The 24,606-nt window shown below is 47.3% G+C and overlaps 1 protein-coding gene across 4 annotated transcripts in view; it reads left to right on the top strand.

Annotated features, from left to right (window-relative positions):
* Nucleotides 1-24,606, top strand: part of LOC128849270 (ceramide synthase 4-like) — a 42,655-nt gene that overhangs the window by 6,000 nt on the left and 12,049 nt on the right. For 2 of the 4 annotated variants that reach the window (XM_054050362.1, XM_054050363.1), the window contains exons 3-7: nucleotides 8,099-8,272; nucleotides 17,489-17,606; nucleotides 20,332-20,450; nucleotides 22,863-22,920; nucleotides 24,122-24,172. In XM_054050362.1, the coding sequence (XP_053906337.1) occupies nucleotides 8,099-8,272; nucleotides 17,489-17,606; nucleotides 20,332-20,450; nucleotides 22,863-22,920; nucleotides 24,122-24,172 (520 nt within the window). Of the gene's footprint in view, nucleotides 1-3,350; nucleotides 3,547-8,098; nucleotides 8,273-17,488; nucleotides 17,607-20,331; nucleotides 20,451-22,862; nucleotides 22,921-24,121; nucleotides 24,173-24,606 lie in introns of those variants that run through there. The other 2 variants (XM_054050361.1, XM_054050364.1) reach the window with 2 other exon arrangements.

Raw genomic sequence — 24,606 nt, 5'->3', positions numbered from 1 at the left:
TTGGGAAAGATTCACTTGTCCTTCAAAAGTTTCTTCTTAGAGATTCCTTCTTGTATGCCTTCTTGTTCTTTCAGTCCATATCTACACTCAGAGTTTAAGAAGGTTTCCACTTTACACAATACGTGTCTCACAAAGCCTTTCTATTGAATCATGTCCTTGTTCACTTAACCATTCCTCAATCCATTTTTCAACATTCTCATGTCCTTTTTCACTTAACCATTTCCCAACAGGATGGGGCTTGGAGCAACCGGATCCAGTGGGGGGTGTCCGTGCCCATGGCAGGGGGTTGGAACTGGGTGGGCTTTGAGGTCCCTTTGAGCTCAGACCGTTCTATGAAATGATTGACCCTCTCAGAACAGATTGTTGATGAGATGGGGAAAGCTCAGGTGGAGACAGGTTCTCTTGGTGTTGGATGCCGGTGAGAACAGGGAGGGATGGTGCCTGTTGGAAGAATTTGAGGTTTGCATTCTACTCTCTCAGCTGTCCATGTGTCAGGGCGTTCAGTAATCTGTGCTAATAGAGAATAATGCATATGCAACTTTTTCTGGAGCACCCACCATCACATGGTAGATTGCATCAATCATTAAGCAGTGATGAGTTTGAAAAGTGAGTCACGATTCTTTTAGTTTTGGTGAAAGGGAAATATTCTCTCGGTTTCTGTTTCTTCCTCAGTATTTTTAATGGTTATTGCTTTTGTGGTGGTGTTGGGAATGGAGATGTTCTTCTCAGATAAGGCTTGGGGGTTTGAACTGGAAAATCACGAAAAGCCGTACTGGTTTTAGAGGTGTAAGAGTATGATTTTAAAAAGTCTTAATTCCAGACTAATTAAATGTACTTCTCCCCCCCCCACACACTCTCTGAAACAGTCTGGGAGTTTGTGGGAAAGAGACCTGGGAAAGGGATGGACCTGTTGATCCTGAAATTCAAAGCCAGCTCACACAAAGTGATGAAAGCCTGCGAGTCTCTTGCACAGGGGCGGAAGGAGGATTGTGTGCAGTCGTGCTCTGCATCTTGTAGGTGCACTCAGCTGGGATAGAGGTTGCCTACCTCACCTTCATGCAAACCAATTCCTCCCAGCTGATAGATCCCTGTGTTTGTGATCTACATTGACGTTCAAGATGATTCCACTTTGATGTGTTCTCTTTGCTATATCTGTGATACAGTCCCGCACATCTGACCCTTTGTTTTCCTTATGTATCTCAAGGGATTCTCTCATTCTGACCGTGGATCACCAGCTCAGGAGTTCGGTGCTTTCCTTGGCTGAGTGCTGGCGGTTCCTGGTGTGATGAAATAGCAAACTCATCTGTGGGGCCACTTTGTGGGAGGGAGAAGGATAACCGAGTGCTTGGCTGACTGGAGGGTTGAGTGTACAAATAAGGAGCAAAGATGAAGCTTTGGAGTGCCGGGAAGATCTCTGGATGGAATGAGGGATGAAGAGCTCCTGAGAGCTGCTACAAATGGCAGAAGGAAGCCCGTACAGATCAGGGAGAGCTCTCCGTGAAAGGCGTGGAAGGGCTCGCCAGGGGCAATTCTTAGAGGATGGATGAGGAGAGGCCATCAGACCAGAACTGTACGGGTGTGGAGGAACATTTATGCCCTGGAAGGGCTGAAGAATCAGGTAATGGCTTGAACAAACACTGAATTGTCCCCTGAGCTTCTAGGAAACAGGCTTTATTGACAGTGGTGCAGTGTTTTCATGTGGCTGGAGGATGGGTCAGAAACTGGAACCCACTACTTCCTTTTGCTTTTTCCCAAGTTCTGGGTTAGAATTAAACTTTTTGAGCCAGATCCGTGATTGCTGAGTAACAGGAATAGTGATAATCACTTGAAAAACGTTTGTTGGCAGTGGAAGAGATGTCTGGAGTTTGCATTGTATTGAAAAATCTGGGCAGACAATTTCTTTTTCTCCAGCATCTGCACCTCCCTGCTCAGAACCTGGATTGCAGGGCCAGGATTTGCCTTTGGAAGAGATTTGAGGGTCTCAGAAAGTTACTGCTGCTCATGCTTGAAGTTTTGAGCCTTATCCAATGTGTCTTCTCATGGTGTGGGATTTCTTTTTGTTCCTTTCTCTTTCCAAAATCAGTGAAAATGCTTCTCTTGGTGCACAAGCTGGTTGTTGGTGCAGTCTTCAGGGTAGAGAGCATGCCTGCTGGGAGGGCTTTTTGGCCTTTTCTGCTGTCTCTCAGCTAGCTTCGAAGGAGAAGGTCTCACTGGGAAGGGCTGGCTCTTGCTGTGTTTGGTGCTGATGGATTCCAAGAAAGGAGAGAGGAGCGGTTCAGGAGAAAGTGATCTCCCTCTGGATTTCTTTGTGGGATCTTCCACCTGAATTCCTGGCTCACTGTGGCGTGAGGGCAATCACTTGATTTTCTTCCTCGGTTCTATGAAATGACGTCAGCCAGCACCTGCTGTTTCCTCGGTGAGGCTGGAGGGAATTGCAGGCATTAGAGGAAAGAATGAAGGGAAAAACTCAAAGGAATTGCTGAGGAGCTCATGTGGATTTTATTGGTGCCTTCTCCTTGTGTTTTCCGTTTGTACTCTCGCCAGGAACACACATGGGTCTGGACATGTGTGTCCATGTGTGGTGGAGATGTTCTGGCTGGTACTTTGGATGCTTCCTTGGACACCAGTCCCATCTGATGTTCTTCTGGAGATGCCATATGGTTGGTAGTTTCCCACCCAGCGACAGTAGAATCTGGTGGTGTTGTGCTGTGCCAAACGGATCAGCGTGTTGTCCTGGTGGGTTTTGTGGAAAATCTTCTTGTTTGTGGAGTTCATGTTCAGTAGCCAAATGTGGATTGTTCCCAGTGCCAGAACAGTGAAGTTTCTGTTACCCTGCCCTGGCAGTACTAAAGGAATGCTCCTTCCTTTAGTAACACAGCGGGGGGTGTTGTCAGACAGAGCCTGCAGAGGGCTCAGGTTGTGTCTGGGCTGCTTTTTACACTGGTGCCTTGACACAGCCCTTTAATTTTGAGACCAGTTTGGCACCAGGTACTGCAGTTTAACCCAGGTTTCTTCAGCATGTCCAGGTTCAGAGGAACAGCAAGAACAGCCAGGGGATTTAAAAATGTGTGTGTAAGATTTTGGGGTTTCTTATATTTCAGGAGGGAGCTTGGGCTTGTCCAGGGATCTGCTTGGGAGGATCCTATGGGACACTCCCGTGGAGGCAAAGTCACCCAGCCATGCTCTGTAAGGATGTTGGCAGCAAGAGGAACTCTTAAGAACAATTTGGGTCCCCGGTTGGAGTCCCTCCTGCTCACAGACACAGTTGAAGCTGGAGGCACTCGCTGCCTTTTCTGGGCTTGTTTGTAACTGGTTAAACCAGTCCTTGTTTTTTCCTGAGCAAACCCAAGGAGCTGTGCCCATCCCTCTCACTAAGGGCTGATCCAGTGGGAAGAGCTTTGGGATTTGCATCCTGATGTGGCTGAGTGCCATCAGCCTGAACCCTCTGCTGTCGCGCAGACCTGAAGTTGGGTTGGGAGCCAAACCCTCGGCTGGCAGAGCCGCCTGGCACCGACGGAGCTGGCAGGCGGAGCGCAAGGTAGGGAAGTGAGTAAGGAATTTATGCTGGGTACGGAAGGAGCGTTGCTCCTGGGAGATTGAGGTGAGCGAGTTTGTCTGCTCGCTGGACTTCTCTGTGCAGCTCCTAGCATTTATTTGGGCATTTTATGCTTTCTCTGAGACAAAGGCCTCCCTCCCAAAAGAAGGAAAGTTATTGCCTTTGGAAATAGCAGCACGTGGCCAGCCTGCAGCAGTGCAAGATGGGGTTAGTGGTGGTGGGAAGCTGGGAAGGCCAGGAGTCAAGGGAGAGGAACCCTACTCGCTCCACGGGCTGAAAAAGAGATGTTTTCTCATCAGGGGTTGTGGAGGTGAATTTTGCCTTTCTGCTTTCAAAGTTAGGAATGGAGAATCCAGCTTCTGTTGGACCAGGAGTGGAAGGAAGGAAATAGTGAAAAGTTCCTTGCAAAAGGTGAAGGATTGCAAAATTCATTTATTTCTGGGTGGGCGGCAGCCATGAACTTACTTGATAGGAAATGTCAGCAGGTAGATTTGAGACAGGAGGACGTCTGAAAACCAGGATGTTGGGGGGAACCAGGCACTGGTGGAGATACAATTCCAATTTTCAGCCAGCTTCCAAGGAAGAGGATGTGAAGAACAAAGTCTGGATGAGGAGAGTGGTTTTGGAGAACTTGGTGCTGGTGATTACGAACGGAAAGAGATTGTGGGTTTGTTTCCTTCACTCCTATTTAGGGTTAGATTTCATGCAAGGCGAGATTCTGCCAGAAGTTGTGGGTTTGGGGAAAGGCTGGTGGCATTCAGAATTGCAAGAGAAAGAGATGAGAACGTTGTGGAATGGAGGAGAAATAAAGCAGCATGAGCTGCAAAAAAGAGATTCATACCCAAGTCCACCCATGCATTTGAAGATGGTACATCAGTTCTGGCTGGAGCAGATGATCATCTGGCCAGATCAGAGCCAGAGCTCATGATCATCTCCAGGAGAAGTTCAAAGGGATGGGGGTGTTCAGGGTGGTGGACTTTTTACGGAAGTTGCTTTGGCAAAGGAAGCGAGGAGAAAGCTGCCAGGAGAGTGATGGACAGTGGGTGCTTCATGGGCTGGAACTGTACGGGAAGATTTAGGGTTGGTTTGTTTGGGTTTGGTTTTTGGCTTTTTTTTTTTTGGCACAGAAGGGCATTCTTAGGTATTTATCTCAGTTAATAACTTCTGTCTGAACCTCTTGGACACCGTCCATCTGTGGGTAAATTCCCTTGACGATAGAAGCCTTAAAATGGTGGAGAACCAACAGAGGGATGGGGAAAGAGAGGTATCTCAGGCAAGGGAAATGTTACAGATAAGGTGATATCAGAAAGCAGGAATGAGGTTGGATAGCCAACAGGGATGAGGAAATGAAAGTGAACAGAGCAAGGCTGAGAAGAAATTGGAACAAGTTCATGCATTCTCTTCAGGCGGGAGACTGGAACTGGCTAAACCCAATGTGTGGATAGTAATTGTGCACAGAATTAAGGATTTTGGAGCAAGAATTTCTTTATCTATAAGATAGATATATCTATTACATATGAATATATATATCTCTATTATCTGAATCTATATCTATGTGTCTTTATCTAATAAATCTTCAGTGATATTTCTTGATACACGTTAGGGAAAATGCGTGAAACGTGTTAGAACAAATACATGAAGAAAAACTTACCTTAGCACCTGTAATCCAACTATGGTGATCTGTAGAGGTTAAGTATAATACGGGTGTTCGAAAGAGCCCATATCCAATTAATCTGAGCTTTCTTTGTCAAAATTCTTTATTTCTGCATAAGCCAAGTGCGGGGAATGTCCTGCCTGAACCTGTAACATCTCTAGGGGAGTTGGAGTTAAAGTGGTAGACATTGAGATTATGGGAAGTATCCAGCAGGGGAGAAACTGCCTGGAAGGACTGTCAGGGGGGATTTACCCATGGAATTTTGGAATAATTGATTTCTTAGCAAAATAAGTTAAAGGTTTAAATGCATACTATGCAGTGGTAGCCCAAGCTCAGGCGGTGCAGGCTGGAGTAGGACAAGAATACCATGGCTTTTGCCATGGGAAATAACGGAGAGCCTTTATAAAGATGCAGAGGACTCTGTTTCTTGGACACAGCTGCTCTCCAAAGACAGTTCAAGCCTCTCCGTTTTGGTCTCCGGTGTATCCAGATTTAAGAGTCTTTTTTTTTGTTTTAATTGTTTCAGCCATAGCTTTATGGAGAAAATAAAGCAACTGGAGTTGAGAAGCAACGTCTGTGCATCCCTCTGGTGGTGTTTCCACATTAACGGATTCTTTCCCCTGGGGAATGCTATACTGCTCGTGGGTCATTAAATCCTGGGAAAACTGGCTGTAGCAGGAGGGCTTCTGCAGGAGTTCCTGCGCTGGCTCTGGCAGCGATGCCCTTGGCTGAGCCTTGGCAGAGCTGAACGCTTGGCCCAGAGCCACTTTGGAGCTGTTTGTACCTGAGGTGTTGTCCACCCACAGGCCAGGTAATCCACCTGTAGACAAGGGATCAGCTCTGGTGTCATCAAGAAGTGAAAAGACTTCGTAGCCAGAGGAAGAGGAATGAGGTGCCCTCGAACAGCAGAGTGTGCGGAGTTGGGTGTTTGGGCACTGCCAGCAGAATTTGGGCACTGCCAGCAGAAAGAGTCATCGGGCACTGGTAGAAGTTGCTCAAGGAGGTGTTTGACTCCCCATCTCTGGAGGTATCTAGAAGACGGGTAGATGAGGTGCTCAGGGACACGGTTTAGTGGCAGATAGGAATGGTTGGATTTGATGATCCAAGAGGTCTTTTCCAACCTGGTGATTCTATGATCCGCTTAAAAATGCAGCTGGACACTGCTCCCAGATAGACCCTGCACCCAGAAATCCTGTTGGAATCTGGTCAGAGACAGAGGAGGGTGTGAAGAAAGGGTTTCTGCTTCTCGGGTGATAGCTGCTTGTCCAGCTAAATACAGCAGGGAGAGGATGAGGAGCAGTGGAAGTGTTTAGCCTGGACAGTGAATGGTGAGAGAAAAGCATTGTCCTATGGACGGTGAGAACAACTTGTGTGTGGTGCAAACCCGAATGGCATCGGAATTCTTCACTGCAGTTCTTTTGTTCCCGCCAGAGGGTTTAGGAGCAGCATTCTGGTGTGAGGAATTGACACCAATCCATGGAGGCACCTCTAGTGCAGCAGGGCTCCCAGCGAAGGGGTTGCTGTTGGTGTCCCAGCAAAAACAGGGCTTTGGGAAGGCTGGGGAGAGGCTCTTGGTCGGGGAGTGCAGGGATAGGGTGAGGGGGAACGGTTTGAAGCTGAAAGAGGGGAGATTGAGATGAGATCTGTGGAAAAAAAGTTTTCCTGTGATGGGGGGGAGGCCCTGGCCCAGGTTGCCCAGAGCAGTGGTGGCTGCCCCATCCCTGGAGGGGTTCAAGGCCACGTTGGATGGGGTTTGGGCAGCCTGGTCCAGTGGGAGGTGTCCCTGCCCATGGCAGGGGGTTGGAACTGGATGACATTTAAGGTCCCTTCCAACCCAAACCATTCCATGATTCTTTGATTCTATGAAAAAGCTGGAAGGGTCCTTGGGAAATTTCAGCTGCTCCAAGAATTCACAGCTTTGTGAGGTGGAGAGGAGGCCACAACTTAGCGAGTTGTCTGTTGGGATTGGAAAAGAAATAGGAAGTTCTCTGCTACTGGGTTCAGAATTCCTACAGCAAAGATCTCAGTTGGTGCCTCATTCCCACGCTTCCCTTTTCCTCCTGTGCCTGCCCACAGTCTGTCTGCTTTTTGGAGCTGTGTCGGGGTATTTGTTTTCACCAGCTGGAAGGAGCAGCTTGTACTGGATGGCAGTGCAACTCCTGTGTGTGCTTGAGGTGGAATTCTCTGACAACAGAACATTTGCCTTGGATGCTTTGTTGCAGCCATCCTACTGTCTTTTGTGCTGCTCAATTCTCTGATGGTGGATGTAGATCCCAGCTTTGGGCATGAAAATTGCTTACCTGAAAGTACTTTCCTTGATCATTTAAAGCAGGAGATGGAGATCTTCTCTTTTTTTAAGGGAGCAGACTCAGAATAACATGAATTATAATGCAGACATGTGCACCCAATGGGATTGCAACGTCTAAATAGAAACAAATCAATGCAAAATATCCAGGACTGAAAAATAAGGATATGTACATATAAAAGGAGAGCTGAGGGCCAGCCCTGGAGCAGTCTTGTCGCTTCCTTGTGATACGGAGCTATCAGTCCTGTAGAAAGGAACCTGTGGCCTTGAGAAGCTGCAGTATTAAACTTACACCCTTCCGACAGACCTTGCTGAGAAGGACACTTACAGTATGTGGAATTCTGAGGTGCTTCCCTCCATTTCAGCCCTTTTTTTTTGGTTCAGTGCCAGGTGTCAGCAGTCACCAAGCACCCAATAAAACTCCACAAGCAGGTTCTCAGTTCCTTGGGCGCTGCTGTGTTCCGTAGCTCCTCTGCTGCAGCCTCAGCCAGGGTGGAATCCCTCCTCTGCTTCCCTGGCTGTGCTGGCAGGTTTGCTGGGTGCCAGGCTGAGCTTGCCTTATCCCGATCTCTCTCCCTTCCAGGATGGCCCGCTCTCTGTACGAGTGGCTGTGGCAGCAGGAGTTCTGGCTGCCCCCAGGGATCACCTGGGACGACATGCAAGAGTCTGAAGACATCAAGTACCCTAAGCCTCGCCACCTCCTGCTCAGCATCCCTTTTGCTTTCATCTTGATTGTCATTCGATGTGCCTTTGAAAGGTAGGTTGTTTAGTGCTTTTTGGAGGTTTTAGGAATCATGCTGGCAGTTTGGGTCCAAAAACTGGTTTGAAGCTGAAAGAGGGGTGATTGAGATGAGATCTTGGGAAGAAATGTTTTGCTGTGAGGATGGGGAGGCCCTGGCCCACGTTGCTCAGAGCAGTGGTGGCTGCCCCATCCCTGGAGGGGTTCAAGGCCAGGCTGGATGGGGCTTGGAGACGTGTGGTCTGGTGGAAGGTGTCTGTGACCATGGCAGGGGGTTTGGAACTGGATGGGCTTTGAGGTCCCTTCAATCCAAACTATTCCATGACTCTCTGATTCTATTGTCTGTGCCAGCATGTGACGTCAGAGCTTCACAGAAACTCCAGGGCATAAATCTTGCTGAGGTGCATTTTTCAGCTCTTTCTTTCCAGCCCTGTGTACTGTTCAAAGAAGTGTGTTGAGTCTAGAACACAAACCCTACCCTTAAAGTCTAATTATAAGCAATGTGACTGCCTACATGTAAACCTGGCAGGCCCTAGATGATGTTTGTGCTTGTGGTTTAGAAGGCAGACCCACTCTGTTGTGTCCTCTTGCCCAGTCCTTGCTATGCCTGAGTTGAGCGCAGCGGACATCATCTTTAGACCACCCACATACAGTTCAGACTCATTTATCTTGAGTAACGGGGATCTGGGCTCTCACACTGCACAGACAAGACTGAATAAGATATATTAGATTGAGCTGAGTCTTATGATCTCAGAATTTGTACCCTGTAGCCACACAACGATGTCCTTGTCCCTGCCCAGGGCTCCGGGTTCAGGAGCGTCATTCCTTTGTGGGGCCATGCAGAGCTGTTTGGAGCTGCTGTTTCCTGGCCAGAGCCAGTTGGGGATCTTTTCAGACTGGATATCAGGAAAAAATTTCTCACAGAAAGGGTCATCGGGCCCTGGCAGAGGCTGCCTAGGGAGGTGGTGGAGTCACCATCCCTGGAGGGATGGTGATTTTGGTGCTCAGGGACATGGTTTAGTGGCACACAGGAATGGTTGGACTTGATGATCTCAGAGGTGTTTTCCAACCTGGTGATTCTATGATTCTCACACATTCCTGTTCAGCACAAAAAATGTGGGAATTATGGCGAGTGCACAGCTTGAAATCCTGTAGGGTTCATTGACTCTGAGTTCTCTAAAGATCCTGAGCTGGTGCTGGTGCTTTGTGCAGTTCAGTCAATGGTTGGTGTGGCTGCAGCACAGCCGGGTTTGCTGTGGGTGACTCAGATTTATCAGTGGCAGCCGCTGTCAGGCTGCCGAGTGAGTCCCCTGCCATGGCTTCAAATACTCTTTAAAGTCCTCTTCACTGGTTTGAAAATTCTCTATTGCGAGTTGCTGATCAAAGAGTCATCTTTGGAAATAGTTTAGTCAAATTTACAGTGGTTTTAAGCTTGGAAAGAGGAGGAAAAACACAATTAAAATGCTTTTGGTATCTTTTCTAATGAAGTGGCTGCACAGGAAAATGGGAGCAGACTCTGGTAGGCTTCAAAGAGTTTCCTTCTCCAGATTATCTGTGATGCAAGAACAGCTTGGAAAAGCTTCTAGAAGTTGAAATGGCTTAGAGCTCTGCTGTGAGGATGGCTTTAATAATAATAAAAACCCCCTTATAGCTGGTATTTTTGTGGAAGCCCAAATGCGTGAGTGGTTCTTTAAATAAGCCATTTTTTTGATGATACAAAATCAGAATCTAGATCTTTGTAAACAAGATATTTTGTGTGCATTCCGTACATTCCATGGATTTTACCCTCCTTTTTCCTGAGGACACAGGCGTCTCTGTTACCTCCCTTTGAGGTGGGAACCAAGGTGCTGGGGCTGAACAGTGCCGGGCTCCCCAGTACAAGGCAGGAACAGGGAGAAGAAGGAGCCAGACCCTTCTCTGTGGTGCCTGGTGGCGGGACAAGAAGTGCTGGGCACAAGCAGAAATATGTGGCCCTCCAACAGGACAGAAGAAAACGCTTTTTAACTGTGAGGGCAATCAAAACTGGGAAGAGGTTCCCTGGAGCAGAAGCAGCGTCTCCATCTGTGGAGACACTGGAAGTCCAGCTGGACACAGCCCTCAGCCTGCTGACCCGGCGTGAGTGGCATCGCTGGAACGGGTGAGCTCCAGAGGGTTCTTTCAGTGCGGGGTTGTGCTGCTGTGGCTCGATCCTTTTATTCCCTTCCCTCCACAGTCTAAATATCTTGTCCATCTGCTTTAAGATGCTGATGGCTGGGTGAAAAGAGTTTTTTCTCTCCCATCCAAGCGCTGGCTCAGCTGGGAGAGTTTCCAAAGGCCTGGCCCTACTCATTAATTGTAAACCTGGTTTGATTCACAAACTTCATTAAATAAAAGCTTCTTGTCACACCCTTAAAAAAGATAATATCACCAGTGTGTTGTACAGGACCGGGAAACCTGTAATTATGCTGCTGGCTTACCTAAGCCAGTTACAAACCAGTGTTGTGACCTGTATTCCTGGTTATCCTAAGTCTTTGCAGTCATTTATTTCAGCGCGATGTTTTCTCTTTCTCACCCATTACTGTTCCACATTCAGTCCATCCTGGAGCTGCCCCTGGTGAATGGGAGGAGCGACTCCAGCCCTCTCGCACAGTTATTTGTGTGCACAGTGGCCAGAGCCCTGTTCCGAGTGATTTACACAAAGTTTGAGGCTTGCAGACCGAAAGGATGTGTGTGGTATTTCTCAGTCTCTGTGCAGATGGATTGATTTTGTAGCTTTGTACCTCTGGTCTGAGGGTCACAGAGAGCATCTGTGACCAGTGTAGAAGTTTGGTGGCTTTAGCGTGGCCTCCGGTGATTTATTCTGCCCTCACCTATTACTTGCAGCCGTGCAAAGCCGTTTTGTTCTCTGGATCCTCTGTGTTGATGGAGGTGCCTGTGCTGGGATTTCAGAAATGCTTTAATCTGTTCCTGTCATTTATATCCGAGTCAGAACTCTAGGAAAATACTTCTAGGCAGAAGCTCAGAGGATTTTCTGCAATCCCTTATCCAACAGCTGCATCAGCCACCTTGCTTGGCCCAGGATTCCATCTCCTTGGTTTGGACATTAAACTTAGGAAAGACCCTGCTTCCTCGAGCATGGATGTTTTGGCACCTGCTTGCTGAACAGGGAAAAGCTGAGGCAGCGACGTCCTTCTACCAACCAGTTATTGTGTGGCTGAGGTGGTGGCTGTGGGAAGAGGACAAGCAGTCGCTGGGTGGGGCCTGGGAGAGCTGAGAAGGTTGTGGGTGCAGCCCTGGGGGGGAAGAAAAAAGCTCACGTCGGTGAAGCAACTCCTTTGTGAGGCACTTTGCTCTGGGAAAGGTGAGAAGACAGGGCGTTCGGCGCTGGATTGCTGAACACCCGCTGTGGTGTTTGTGGGCTTTGCCACGATAGTGAAGCAGGTGCTGGGGGAGGCAGAGAATGATGCCCTGACAAAAGGGGTGACCTGGAAGTTGGGAACCTCCCCTTCTTTGATATTTCCAGATATATTCTGCACCTGTAACTCAGAATCTGGTTTAATCACCTGCATACCTTAGCAGACATTCTCCCTTGACAGGTGCCTGCAAGCAGGGATGTTGGATTCTCTTCTCGTTCTATAGTGTTTGAGATCCTTTTCCACAAAAATCAAGTTCTTTGTGTGCTGTGATGGTGAAGGAATTGCCACTATTATTGTAAAAATATTACTTGGTGTGGAAAATGTGGAAAATGAAGTGGTTTGAGGGACAGTAAAGCAGAAAGCTGAAAAGCAGACTTTATATCTCATTTAATCAGCTGATTTTGGACTCAAGCAGTGATTTTTGGGTGTTGGGGAACTGAAAGCCAATGTCTGTGTATTTGAATCCAAATAGTTCCCACACTGTACTAGAGGAGGGGTTTTAGATCTCCTCTCTGGAGAGTTGCGACACTGTGTGAGCTACACACTGTACATTAAAAGAAAAGGATACGGTTGGTCTGCAGGGAACAGATATTTGAGCTCTGAACAGGAAGAAAGATAGAAGGGAACACCCTTTTTGAGTATTTCATTTTCAAATGGTTCTTTCCAAAATTTATTTTGCACAGAGACTTTTGTTGTTGACTGATAACCAGGAGGGATCTGAAAACAGCTTCCCGTTAGGTCCTACAGGCAGGAGTTTGTGCAAAGATGTGGGAAACATGGTAGTGTTGTCAGGGTTTAGTCCCACCTGGCAAAATTCAGCGGCTAAAACCATGCAGTTGAGCCTCCAAAATCCCTTCCCTCATCACATCCCTCAGGGAAAGGGGAGAGGGAAATGAGAGGAGAAAGACTTATGAGTTAGGAACTAAAGCTACAGCTTTAATGAAATTATAATTGTAATTATAATGATGAAAATAATTAGAAAGTAATGAAATATATACAAATATATGAAATTGTGCCCCCACTGCATGATGACTCTGTCACCACAAATGCTGCAGAGCAGGCACGAAGGAGTGGGTCCATGGCTAGGAGGGAGCTGGGTCATGGGCTGGATTCAGGAACACATGGATGCAGGATCAGGGGCAAACAGACAGACAAGATCCTTGCTGGACATTGGCCATCACAGAAGAGAGCGAGACCCTTGTGGTCTCTCAATCTTATACCGAGTGTGACATATATGGAATGGAATCCTCTCATGGTCAGTTTGAGGTCACCTGCCCTATTTGCCCCTCCTCGCACGTGCGGCGCCTTTTCCACCAGCTTGAGGATGGCCGTGGTTAAGTACAAGCATTGGCCTTTTTGCACACCAAGGCCCTGCGTTATCACTTCAGAGAAGAGCACTGTCTCAAAAACATGCAGTTAGTTTTCAGAGAAATGAAACTACTTACAGCAACTGAGTTAGTCACAAAAATGACTCTTAATTTACATCAAGCTACAACAAGTGTTTAATTGAGAACCAGGAACTGACTTAGCTTGGCCTGTAGTGCTTGAGATCTGGTACCAAGTGGAACAGTCAGTTTAGTCAATGTGAAGTTATCTCCTGCAGGCAAGAGCAGGGAGAGACGATTCCCAGGAGCCAAAGGAAACTGTGAGCCTAAAAGAGATAGTGCAGCTCAAAGAACAGAAGTTCTGGTTGCTGCTGTCTACAGTTCTTGGTTCTAGAAGATATTTGCAGAGTGGCACCCTGATAAATTCAAAAACATTTGCAGGAGAGAAAAAAAACAACCCCCGAAATCAAATTGTTCTTTGTCTCTCACACTAACTCTGACACGCTCCGTGCGAGGTGTGTAGCCCACAGTTACAAGGTGGGGGAGCGCAAATTTATCCCCCTTCATAATTAATCTATTTAGTTTCAACTTCGGCAGGTTTCGCACAAGACAGTTTGGTGATCACTGAATAAAGCACCCGAGTGTGAACTTTACTGAGGTAAACTGTGAAAGGAGAAGAGCTCACTGGAGATGAGAATCATCTCGTTGACTGTATCTTGCTTTACCTCATTGCAGAGAGTTGTATGGTTTAGTCCTTGGACTTTCTCCTTTTGTCTTCCAGAGAGCTGATAAACTGCCATGAGACCATCCCTGCAACCGAGATGATGACTTTGGGATGTTGAAATCTGTACAAGCATCATGCTCGTAGGGTTGTGCTTGGAACGAGATTTAACTGAGAACTGAGTCAGAGCACAGATCCAACATGTACAAACGTCCCTTAGGAAGAGTTTCAGGCCTTAATTTCCCAATGATGTTTATAAAAGTAGGATTGGTCCTATAATTCATGGTTAAACTCTGAACCTCAACAACAAAGTAATTGTAACGTCGGTTAATTACACCCTTTCTTTATGAACTGCGGTGGCCTCGTTTCTCTTACAGTGAGGTTTTATGACATGGTTCTAACAAACCAGCAGGAAGAAGAGAGAAGGTAGGGATTAAACAAAACTATTCATGGGTATCTCATCCCTGGAGGTGTTCAAGGCCAGGCTGGATGGGGCTTGGAGCCCTTGATCCAGTGGGAGAGGTGTCCCTGCCTGTGGCAGGAGGTGGAACTGGATGGGCTTTGAGGTCCCTTCCAACCCGAACCATTCCATGAATCTGTGATTCTAAATCTGTCAGGATAATTGAAACAGTTTTTCAATAAAAAACTTGCTGTCGAGCTGCCCTGACACCCGACAGAAATCTTTCCTTTTATTGTGTCTGGAAAATGTCATACCTTTCAGTTCCTAATGTGGGCTGAAAAGAGGCAGAAAAAAGGATCTTCTTCAACAACAGAGCTTGATTACATCTTCCTCTTCAGAGGAGCTTGTATCAAATGGCTTACCTTTAAAAAAGAATGATCAGGCCCGCTTCAAGCAACCACTTCATACAAGAGCCAAGACCTAGTCCAGAGCTAAAGGTAAATGTTTTCCCCATTTCCGTATAGTTGCAGATATCATTGAAACACCGTGGCGTGTTCGTAGCACAAGACCTGCTGGTCCAATGTCTCTTGATATTAGACAAATCATAAGATATAATGAAAACATCTCCTAAGAGCAATCAGAGCTAAACCCCAGAACTTCCAGTGATGGCTGTATTCCTCTGCCATCCAGTAGCACCAGGGTGCTGCTGAATTTCACTGAGTCCACGCTTGCACATGGCTTTTGTGATTACTACGTGGCTTGTTGGGAAATAGATAGTGAGTACGCTCCCACCTGGCCCTTCTCTCATGGCAGAAACATCTCTTTATCTGTTGATCTTGGTACATATTTGAATGTTGCTGTAGTGAGCGAAAGGTTCCCAGAGATGATGGAGGAAGAGTTGGTGCAGCTGGTGGGCTGGCTGTGCCAAAGCCAGGTGGAAATCGGCTGTTGGATGAATAAGTGAAACAATGAACCGTTCAGTGATTTGTACCTTCATGTAATAGGAGTTACAACATTCTCTATGTAGTGGTCTTTTCATAAAATTGCTTTTGATACCTGTCAGTTAAATTAAGGAAAACTTTCAAAAGATTCTTGTGGAAGGATGTTTGGTGCAGAATGGTCTCTTGGCACGTGCACATACGGGGCAGAGGCTGTATGGCTCAAAGAAACCAGAGGCAACCACGCCATATGGGCATCTCTGGAGCCCTCAGCACAACGAGGACATGGAGCTTTTGGAGCGGGTCCAGAGGAGACCACGGAGATGATCCCAGGGCTGGAGCACCTCTGCTATGAGGATAGGCTGAGAGAGTTGGGGTTGTTCAGCCTGGAGAAGAGAAGGCTCTGGGGAGACCTTAGAGCAGCTTCCAGTACTGAAAGGGTCTCCAGAAAAGCTGGGGACAGAGTTTTTAGCAAGGCCTGTTGTGTCAGGACAAGGAGGAATGGTTTTAAGCAAAGGGAGGGGAGATTTAGACTGGATATAAGGAACAAATTTTTCACAATAAGGTGGTGAAACACTGGCCCACGTTGCTGGGGGGGCAGTGGATGCCCCATCCCTGGAAGCATTCAAGGTCAGGTCGGATGGGGCTCTGAGCAACGTGATCCTATTAAAGATGTCCCTGGTCCTGCAGGACGGTCGGACTGGATGACCTTGAAAGATCCCTTCCAGTCCAAAATATTCAACGATTCTATATAATCATGGTCATAAATATATCCTATACTGGTTTTAAGTAAAACATCTTTAGACACATACGTCATGAAGTAGCTTCCACAGGTTTTTTTTGCTGTGTAGTGAAAAAAGGAACCTTGTTCCATGTCTGAATGATCAGGGACAACTGACCAGAGGAGCAGCCTGGGGTGTCCGATCAGAGCGGGCTGGGGTTTCAGCTCTTGCTCCTTTGTGTGGGATCTCTGCCCTCAGCACTCGTTTCCAGCTGATCACCCAGTGGTCAGGGGGGCTTTTTAGCACCTGAAGCAAAAAACCTTTGCTCCAAAATGCAGAGATAAGGTTTTCCAGCGATTTTGCATGTTCCGTGTTCAGCAACAGTGCTGGAAGTGCTTCTAGGCAGACAGTCTGCTCCTTCTTCTGATGGGACCAACTGTGTGCCAGTGGCAGCGTGTAAAAGGTTTTTAATGAGGAACAACTAATTGTCTGGAAATTAAAGGAGAATGCAGTTAATTGGGGTCTTTTCTTTAAACATTGGTTTCCTGTTTGGGCAGTGTCCGTGCAGGACTGCTCCCCACGCCATTGATGGGGCTGTTTCCTCCTGCTGAGGGAGAGAAGAGTTTGTGGAGGAGGAGCTGAGTTGCTGAGCCCAGCAATTCTACACCCATTTGTGTTACTACTTGGTAACTTTTTTCTAGCAATGCAGTTGGGTTTTTTTTGCATTGTTTCACTGTGGATGCACAGCCAGCATAAGCATCCGTGCTTGTGGCCCAATTTCTCATTGCTGTGCTCTTATTTCAGAACTGATATCTGATTCGCATTAGGAAGAACAGAGGTGAGTTCCTCTGGTGAAGATCAAGCGGCCTCTTATTTCCGCAGGACATTTCTTCTGCGTTAACACCACATATCTGATAGAGCCTCGCTCTTCATCCTGGGCCAAGTCTTTAGTTCAAGCGGATGCCATGTGTGTTCAGTGTTGTTAGATCATAAATCATGGAATAGTTTGGGTTGAAAGGGCCCTTAAAACCCATCCAGTTCCACTCCCTGCCGTGGGCAGGGACACCTCCCACTGGATCAGGGTCTCCAAGCCCCATCCAACGTGGCCTTGAACACCTCCAGGGATGGGGCAGCCACCGCTGCTCTGGGCAACCTGGGCCAGGGCCTCACCACTCTTATCGTGAAGAAATTCTTCCTTACGTCTAGTCTAAATCTGCCCCTCTCCAGTTTATAGCCATTCCCCCTCATCCTATCACTCCATGCCTTTGTAAAAAGTCCCTCCCCAGCTTTCTTGTAGCCCCTTTCAGGTACTGGAGCAGTGACCAATGTTTAGCCCTTATCATCAGCGCGGCACTCTGCATTGGCTGCAAGCAAGCCAGAGACTGGTGATAGGCTTTGGGGCTGCAAGCCTGGGCTTTCTGCCTTAATCCCAGCTGCCCAAGCACAGTGGATTCCGAAGTTTACAAAGCATGATATAGCATTTCCCAGTCTCATGTGATTTTGGATATTGCCACATAGCATCCCGGACAGTAGAGTTCAAGTCCCACTGTTTCTGCTCTTAGTTTGTTTTCTTCCTTCCCAGTTTCTTTATCTGCCTCATCTTGACATGATACTTGGGCTTGGATACAAAATGTGGGAGGCGGCCGTTAGGTGCTGTCTTATGTTTTAAGATTGCTGCCATATCAGAAATTGCTGTTCTGGTTTTGGCTGAACCTTTGTCTGCTCTTTCGCAGAGCCATAGCCCTGCCCCTGAGTAGCAAACTGGGTGTGAGAGACAAGCAGAGACCAAGAGCTCAGCCCAACCCTGTGCTGGAAGCGTTCTACAGTACGTGCTGCAAGAAGCCTGCAGAGGTGAGTCCTTTCTTCTTTGGCTCTCCTCTAGGTTTAGCCATTGTGTCTTTAGCCAAATAAAATCACATTTGGAATCCTGAAGTTCACTAACGTCACTCATACTTAGAAGCTCAACAAACCACTGTAGCGCTGGCCCTGAGACCAGCCAGCCCCAGGGGTCACTGGGGCAAATGCCATCAGCTGTGTTCTTCTCCTGAACATCTGGGAGAGCAGTTTTATGTAGGTAGGAGCCAAAAAAAACCAAACCTCAAACTTCTGTGGACACGAAACTGTTCTCCCAAAGGGAATAATGACAATTCCTGTTCCCTCTTGTGTTTGCCTTGCACGTAGCACAAACTGAAACACTGGAGGCTTTGTTTGAACATCAGGAAACATTTTCTTACTGTGAAGGTCACTGGAACAGGTTGCCTGGAGAGGTTGTGGGATCTTCATCCTTGGGAATACTCAAAAGGCGTCTGGACATGGTTCTGGGCATCAAATCTAGGTAGCTCTACTTGAGCAAGGGGGGTGGACCAGGTGACCTCTAGAGGTCCCTTCCAACTCCAGCCATTCCGTAGTGATTCTCTGATGCCTTCTCTTCATGTACTGGCAAATCCCTGTCACATCAACTGCCTTGAGCTGATCCCCACGCTGCTAGTTCTTGCAACTCAGCAGCTCGGTGCTTGTAGTTCTGGGGTCATTCTGTTGCTGTGCAATCCCCAAGTTTGAGATTGGCCTTTCAGGAAGTGAACTAAAGTCTTGGTTGTCATCACAGAGATTGTGGGGAGCATCAGAAAACTGCAAACACAAGTTTCCCCATGAGAGATAAAAAGAGTGATCTTGAAGGACTTGGGACAATCAGAATCAGAATTGTAGACTGGTTTGTGTTGGAAGGGACCTTATAGCCCATCCAGTTCCACCCCATGCTATGGGCAGGGACACCTCCCACTGGATCTGGTTGCTCCAAGCCCCATCCAGCCTGGCCTTGAACACCTCCAGGGATGGGGCAGCCACCCCTTCTCTGGGCAACCTGGGCCAGGATCTCCCCACCCTCACAGGAAAACATTTCTTCCTAAGATCTCATCTCAATCTCCCCTTTCCACAGAATCACAGAATCACACAAGGTTGGAAAGGACCCATTGGATCATCGAGTCCAACCGTTCCTAACACTCCCTAAACCATGTCCCTAAGTACTTCATCCACCCGTTCCTTAAACACCTCCAGGGAAGGCGACTCGACCACCTCCCTGGGCAGCCTGTTCCAGTACCCAATGACTCTTACTGTGAAGAATTTTTTTCTGATATCCAACCTGAACCTCCCCTGACGGAGCTTCAGGCCATTCCCCCTCATCCTATCCCTGCACTCAAGAGCCCCTCCACAGCTTTCCTGGAGCCCGGTTCCATACTGGAAGGCCGCTCTAAGGTCTCCTCGGAGCTTTCTCTTCTCCAGGCTGAACAACCCCAACTCCCTCAGCTTGTCCTCGTATGGGAGCCCACCACGAGACTCCTGCTGACAGTGTCCCATAGAGCAGGAGCAGGGCTGCTCTCCCTTTGCCGGTTACACCACAGCCAGTCTCCTACCTCCCTCTCTCTCCCATGAGCTCGCAGAGACCTGTGTATGAGTCAGCTTTTACATGCCCGGTACAAGATGAGATTTTGCTGTTCTCAGCCACCTTCTCCTTGGGAGGGATTCCATATTATGGAGCAGTTGGAGAACATAAATCAGTGTCTCCTTTTGTCTCCACCACAAGCACAGCAATCACTAGGAGTGGGAGGAAGCACATCTGAAAATTGGCAATGGACACACTTCTATACAACATGCTGGGACCGTGTCGGTCATTCCAACATGGTACTGTTAAGGTAAACGCGTTTCATGAAGAACTATTGCTTTACTTAAAAAAATAAAGCTATCTACAATGCTATTTCCCAAAGGAATATAAAACGTGACAGACTTCTGTCATACCACATGCCAGACTTTTAGTAGCCTAAGGACAAGAAGGTAATTGCAGGATTTCTATGGGTAGTTTGTTGAGAAATTATCCCGAGCAGGAGAATATTGTGTAGGAAAATCATTGAATCCCTAGGTTAGAAAAGACCTTTGAGATCATCAAGTCCAACCATCCCTGTCCACTACTGAACCAGATCCCTGAGCACCTCATCGACCCCTCTTTTAAACATCTCCAGGGATGGTGACTCCACCACCACCCTGGGCAGCCGTTCCAGAGCCTGATGACCCTTTCAGTGAAGAAGCTTTTCCTGATGTCCTAATGCTGTTGGCTCTGCTCAAGAGTCGTGTTATTGGCTGGTAACTGTACCAGGCTGCTGAAAGGGATAATGAGATTCATTATGGAACTTTAAAAATCATTTCAGCTGCAGAAAAACTGTGTTGGAGGGACAGGTTTAAGGGACTCTGTGTCTGAAGACAGGGTGGGGAAGTGATTCAACAACAAAACTCCTATGAGGAGATGAGACCAGACCTTGAAAGGTAGGAAGTTCATATAAAGAATGTCAAGTTGCAGTATTTAGCTTTAATAACCTGTTGCTTATGGGAGGAGTGGAAAGATTTTCTACTCTCTGAGGTCTTTACACTACGAAAGGACAGCTTTCTGAAAGACGCCTCAGCCTGAAGAGCCTTGGGCTTGCCTGGAGCCTCCAGCTGGGCTCTGTGGTGGGGCACATGAGACGCCCACATTGCCCCTCCTGCCTTTGGACTTGGATCTGAGCCCTGCTCCTCACCTGTTTTCCAGAGTGACCTGATCAGTTTAGCCAAACAGTGCGGCCTGCCGGTGAGGAAGGTGGAGAGGTGGTTCCGGCACCGGAGGAACACTGACCGACCCAACTTGTCGAAGAAGTTTTGCGAGGCCTGGTGAGTGGTAGCACAAATCATGAGTAGCAGAGCAGCAGGGGCCTTTCACACTCCATCCTACACAAAGCATCCCAGCTCACTGTCTCCTTGCCCTCCATCCCTGCATGCAGAGCGTCCCAGCTCGCTGCCTCCACCCTATGCCTCCAGGGTCTTCCCTGCCCCACCTGGTTCTTCTGCAGCTCTCCGCTGCTTCTCTCTTACTGAAACATTCCTTGCTTTTCCCTTTTATTTTCACTCCCAACTCCACTTTTACTTCTGTCTCACCTTTCTTCCTTGTAGAGCCCCCGTTTCTATCTTTTAAGCCCGGCATTCTGCTTTTGAACAGCATTGTCCCTGAAAAACTCCCTAGTGTTTTGCATCTTTACTGCTTCTTGCCGCTTTGCTGCTGTTTTGGTGCCTCCAAAACAGTCAGCCTTTCTGTTGCCTTTCCCCTGCCTCCCCTTTGCCTCACTGCAAGCTGATCCCTTCTGCTGCATCTTTTCTGCAGCGGTTCTACATGCTGTTGCTGTCGGAAGTTGCAGGCGGCGGGAGAGCTTGTATCTGCTGCCAGTTGACTTCAGCATCCTGAAAGTCAAAACCCAGCACACTTGTATGGTGGCAGAGAAAGGGGGTTGTGTTTTCTTAAGAGCAGAACTCTTCTTGGAAACAGCTGTGTGGAAATCCATATGATCACAGAATCACAGAATGCCCTGAGTTGGAAGGGACCCACAAGGATCATCGAGTCCAGCTCCTGTCCCTGCACAGGACACACCAACATTCACACCATGGGTCTGAGGGCATTGGCCAGATTGTTCTGGAATATTGTCAGGCTTGGTGCCGTGACTGCTTCCCTGGGAGCTGTTCCAGGGCTCCACCACCCACTGAGTGAAGAACCTTTTCCTAATGTCCAACCCAACCCTCCCCTGGCATCTTCCTGCCATTCCCTTGGGTCCTGTCATTAGTTGCTAGAGAGAAGAGCTCAGTGCCCTCTCCTCCTCCTTCCCTTCATGAGGAAGCTGTAAACTGCTGTGTGATCTCCTCTCAGTCTCCTCTTCTCCAGACTGACCAGACCAAATGACTTCAGCCACTCCTCATACGACTTCTCACCAACTTTGTGGCCCTAAATGATGTGGAGGCACAAAATAAATCTCACATCAGCCAGTTCTGCAAACATTAGACCTGGCTCAGCTCCGGAGGATTCTCCTGAGCTTGGTTGAAAAAGCCTTGCTTTAGCAGTGTCTGCTCTGCTGTTGGTGGTAGGAAATCGATTCTCCCAGGAGAAAGAGAGATGAAAGAAATCATTACATTCCCTGCAGTGCTGTTCATATCTTTAAATGTGTCTCCATAGGGTAGGCATCAACTTCAAGTTGATCCCCTCGTGCTCCGTTTAACACTCAACCTCTGATTCAAAACCCCTGCCTAAAAACCTTAATTGAAAAAGAAAAGAGAAAAAACAGGTGTGTATTATTCATTCTATTCCAGCTAGTTGCAATCAAAAGCTGTGGACAAGCAATTGGAGGGCAACCACGCTTCACCTGCTTCCGACCAGCTGAAATCTAAGTTCTCCCTGCGCTCAGATGTACAGTAAATAGCTGACATGCAGTAAATAGTAACAGTAAATAGCAAAGAGGAAATGCTTTTCTGACTCAGCTCATGAGGACAGTGCTCCATCCTGGCTTTCCAACTAAAGCTTTGTGCAGCGTCTGGCTGGGAGCTCCTGGGGCTTTCGCTGACAGGTGGAATCTCTTTCTCCGAGCGTAGTTACTTCTGATTTGTTATGGAGATTTTTGGAAATGAGAGAACTGGTTTAGACAGTTGGACTCCTTTGAAGTTTCCTGTGTTAAGTCTGTTTACTCTGTCGAGTGAAATTCCTCTCATTCCTTACTCTACCCGTGGATGTTGAGCATGACCTGCCCCTGTCCACTGGGCACATTTTCTAGGTACTTCTTTTAGGTTTACTGTGGCTAAAGTCATTACCAGCTCCTGACTGAGACCAAACAGGACAGTAATTAGTTACTTTACATGATAATGACTTTAGCATGCCGAATTGCCAAATGTATTGGGGAGAGAGAGGCAGTTTTTGCCTTTTGCCCAAGCATCTGCCCGTGCTGGGGGGTTTGGGGTGATTATCTGGGTGGTTTCAGTAGCGGGATTCTCATCTTTTCCTGAAAGGTTTGGGGTGATTATCTGGGTGGTTTCAGTAGCGGGATTCTCATCTTTTCTGCCATCCCTGAAGCAGAAGAATTGCTCTTCATGAAGTCTGTTGAATGTGCCAGTAACACTCCTGTAATGGTCAGGGCGAACCTCGAATGTGTTAATGTATGTCTTTGCCTGCCTAGAGTCATTCTTTGACTGAATGTGATTGAGACGCAGAATTGGAGCTCGGTGCTTAATGAATGGGTTTCTAAGGTACTTTGTTTTGTTTCTTTGTAGCTGGAGGTTTACATTTTACATCATTGCTTTCTTCACTGGACTTGCTGTCCTGTACGATGTGAGTACACAACCTCCTGTTCTACCTAGCCAGAGCCTGCACGAGTGACAGGTTTTGTTGTCAAACATAGAATCATGGAATCATTAAAGTTGGAAAAGGCTTCTAAGCTCGTCCAGCCCAACCACACTGTACCCACTAAACCGTGTCCCCAGGTGCCACGTCAACACATTCTTGAACCCCTCCAGGGATGGGGACTCCCCCACTGCCTTGGGCAGCCTCTGCCAGGGCTTCACTACTCTTCTATAGTAAAGAACTTTTTCCTGCTATCCAATCTAACCCTCCCCTAGTGCAACTTGAGGCCATTTCCTCTTGCCCTGTAGCTTTGAGGCCCCTTCCAACCCAACCCATTCTATGATTCTTTATCTTCTGATTTGAATGAAAAAGGAGTCATCTGTGGTACAGACAGCACCTCTAGACCCTGTAGTACACAGCATGTTATTCCATTATTGGAAATTGTACCAAAATGAGTACATTAAAAAGAACAAATAATTAATGTGAAAAGGCCTGATTGCCCGTGACACTTTATAACTTTCACACGTTTGCTTTGTCGTCTGAGTAGTGTTTTCACATGCATTTGTTTTTGTGAAACACTCTTCTTTCTTTAGAAAGAAAGGCACAGCGAAGGGTCAGAACATCCTCCAAACTTTTGGGGACTTCAGTTGTCATGTTTCTGTGGAAGTTTCGAAGCTGCCAAGTTCTAAACTACCCATTTTGAATGTCGTGTGAACAAAGCAGGATCTTTTCAGAGGCTCCTTGCTTAACAGACTGCAGCATGGTACTCAATGAGAGGAAATATCATGTTCTGGCACACAAGTTTTCAGCCTTCTTGCCATGTTAAAGTGTTGTCCAAACCACAGAGATTCTTAATACGACAGTTGTAAGAATATTTTAATGCATTAAAAATAATCACCACTTCCCCAGACTTGTAGAAGGCCGCAGCAAGTTGGTAGAAATCTTCCCTGACCTGTTTTATTTGGAACTGGGCTAACTAGCCTAATAGCTACAAATTGGCAAAGTCGCAAGCAACTGCAAGTTCTTGTAGTGGAAATCTTTTGGCAACTGAACTCCAGACAGTGCAGCCAGCTCTACCTGTAATAAAACACAACAAATTCTGTAGTGGGAACACGCTAAAGGAGTTTGGCAGTTGATAAGAGAAGAATTCCTCTGGCGTTCTCATATTTGTGTTGCATTGTCTTTGCAGAAGCCTTGGCTTTGGGACCACAGAGAGTGCTGGACAGGATACCCACAGCAGGTGAGTCATGCGAGAGGGGAAAATGCTGTTATAGATCATGTATTGTCTTTCGATATCTTTTGGAAATCAGGTTATATTACTGACGAAAGAGAGGGCACTGAATTAAATTCAGACTCACAAGCCCTAAGAATTCAAAGCCAGATCCTTGTCAAGGAAGAACTCTTTATATTTGGTGTCACCTAAAGACAATAGAGGATCAGTCAGGAGAGCAAAAGTAAAAGGGGAGTGAAAGTTCTGACCAAGAAACTGAAAAATAGGAATGCTCCAAGGTTGTCTGATTTGCGGAAGGGAGCAAGGCCAGAGAAGGACATGCTGCCTGGGGAGAGTCCTAGAATCATGGAATTGTTTGAAGGGACCCCAAAGCCCATCCAGTTCCAACCCCCTGCTGTGGGCAGGGACACCTTCCGCTGGATCAAATCACTCCAAGCCCCATC

The sequence above is a fragment of the Cuculus canorus genome, chromosome 27 (genome assembly GCF_017976375.1).
Source record: "Cuculus canorus isolate bCucCan1 chromosome 27, bCucCan1.pri, whole genome shotgun sequence".
NCBI classification, from domain to species: Eukaryota; Metazoa; Chordata; class Aves; order Cuculiformes; family Cuculidae; genus Cuculus; species Cuculus canorus.
The sequence above is the reverse complement of the archived record's forward strand: the minus strand, read 5'-3'. Positions and strand labels throughout refer to the sequence as shown.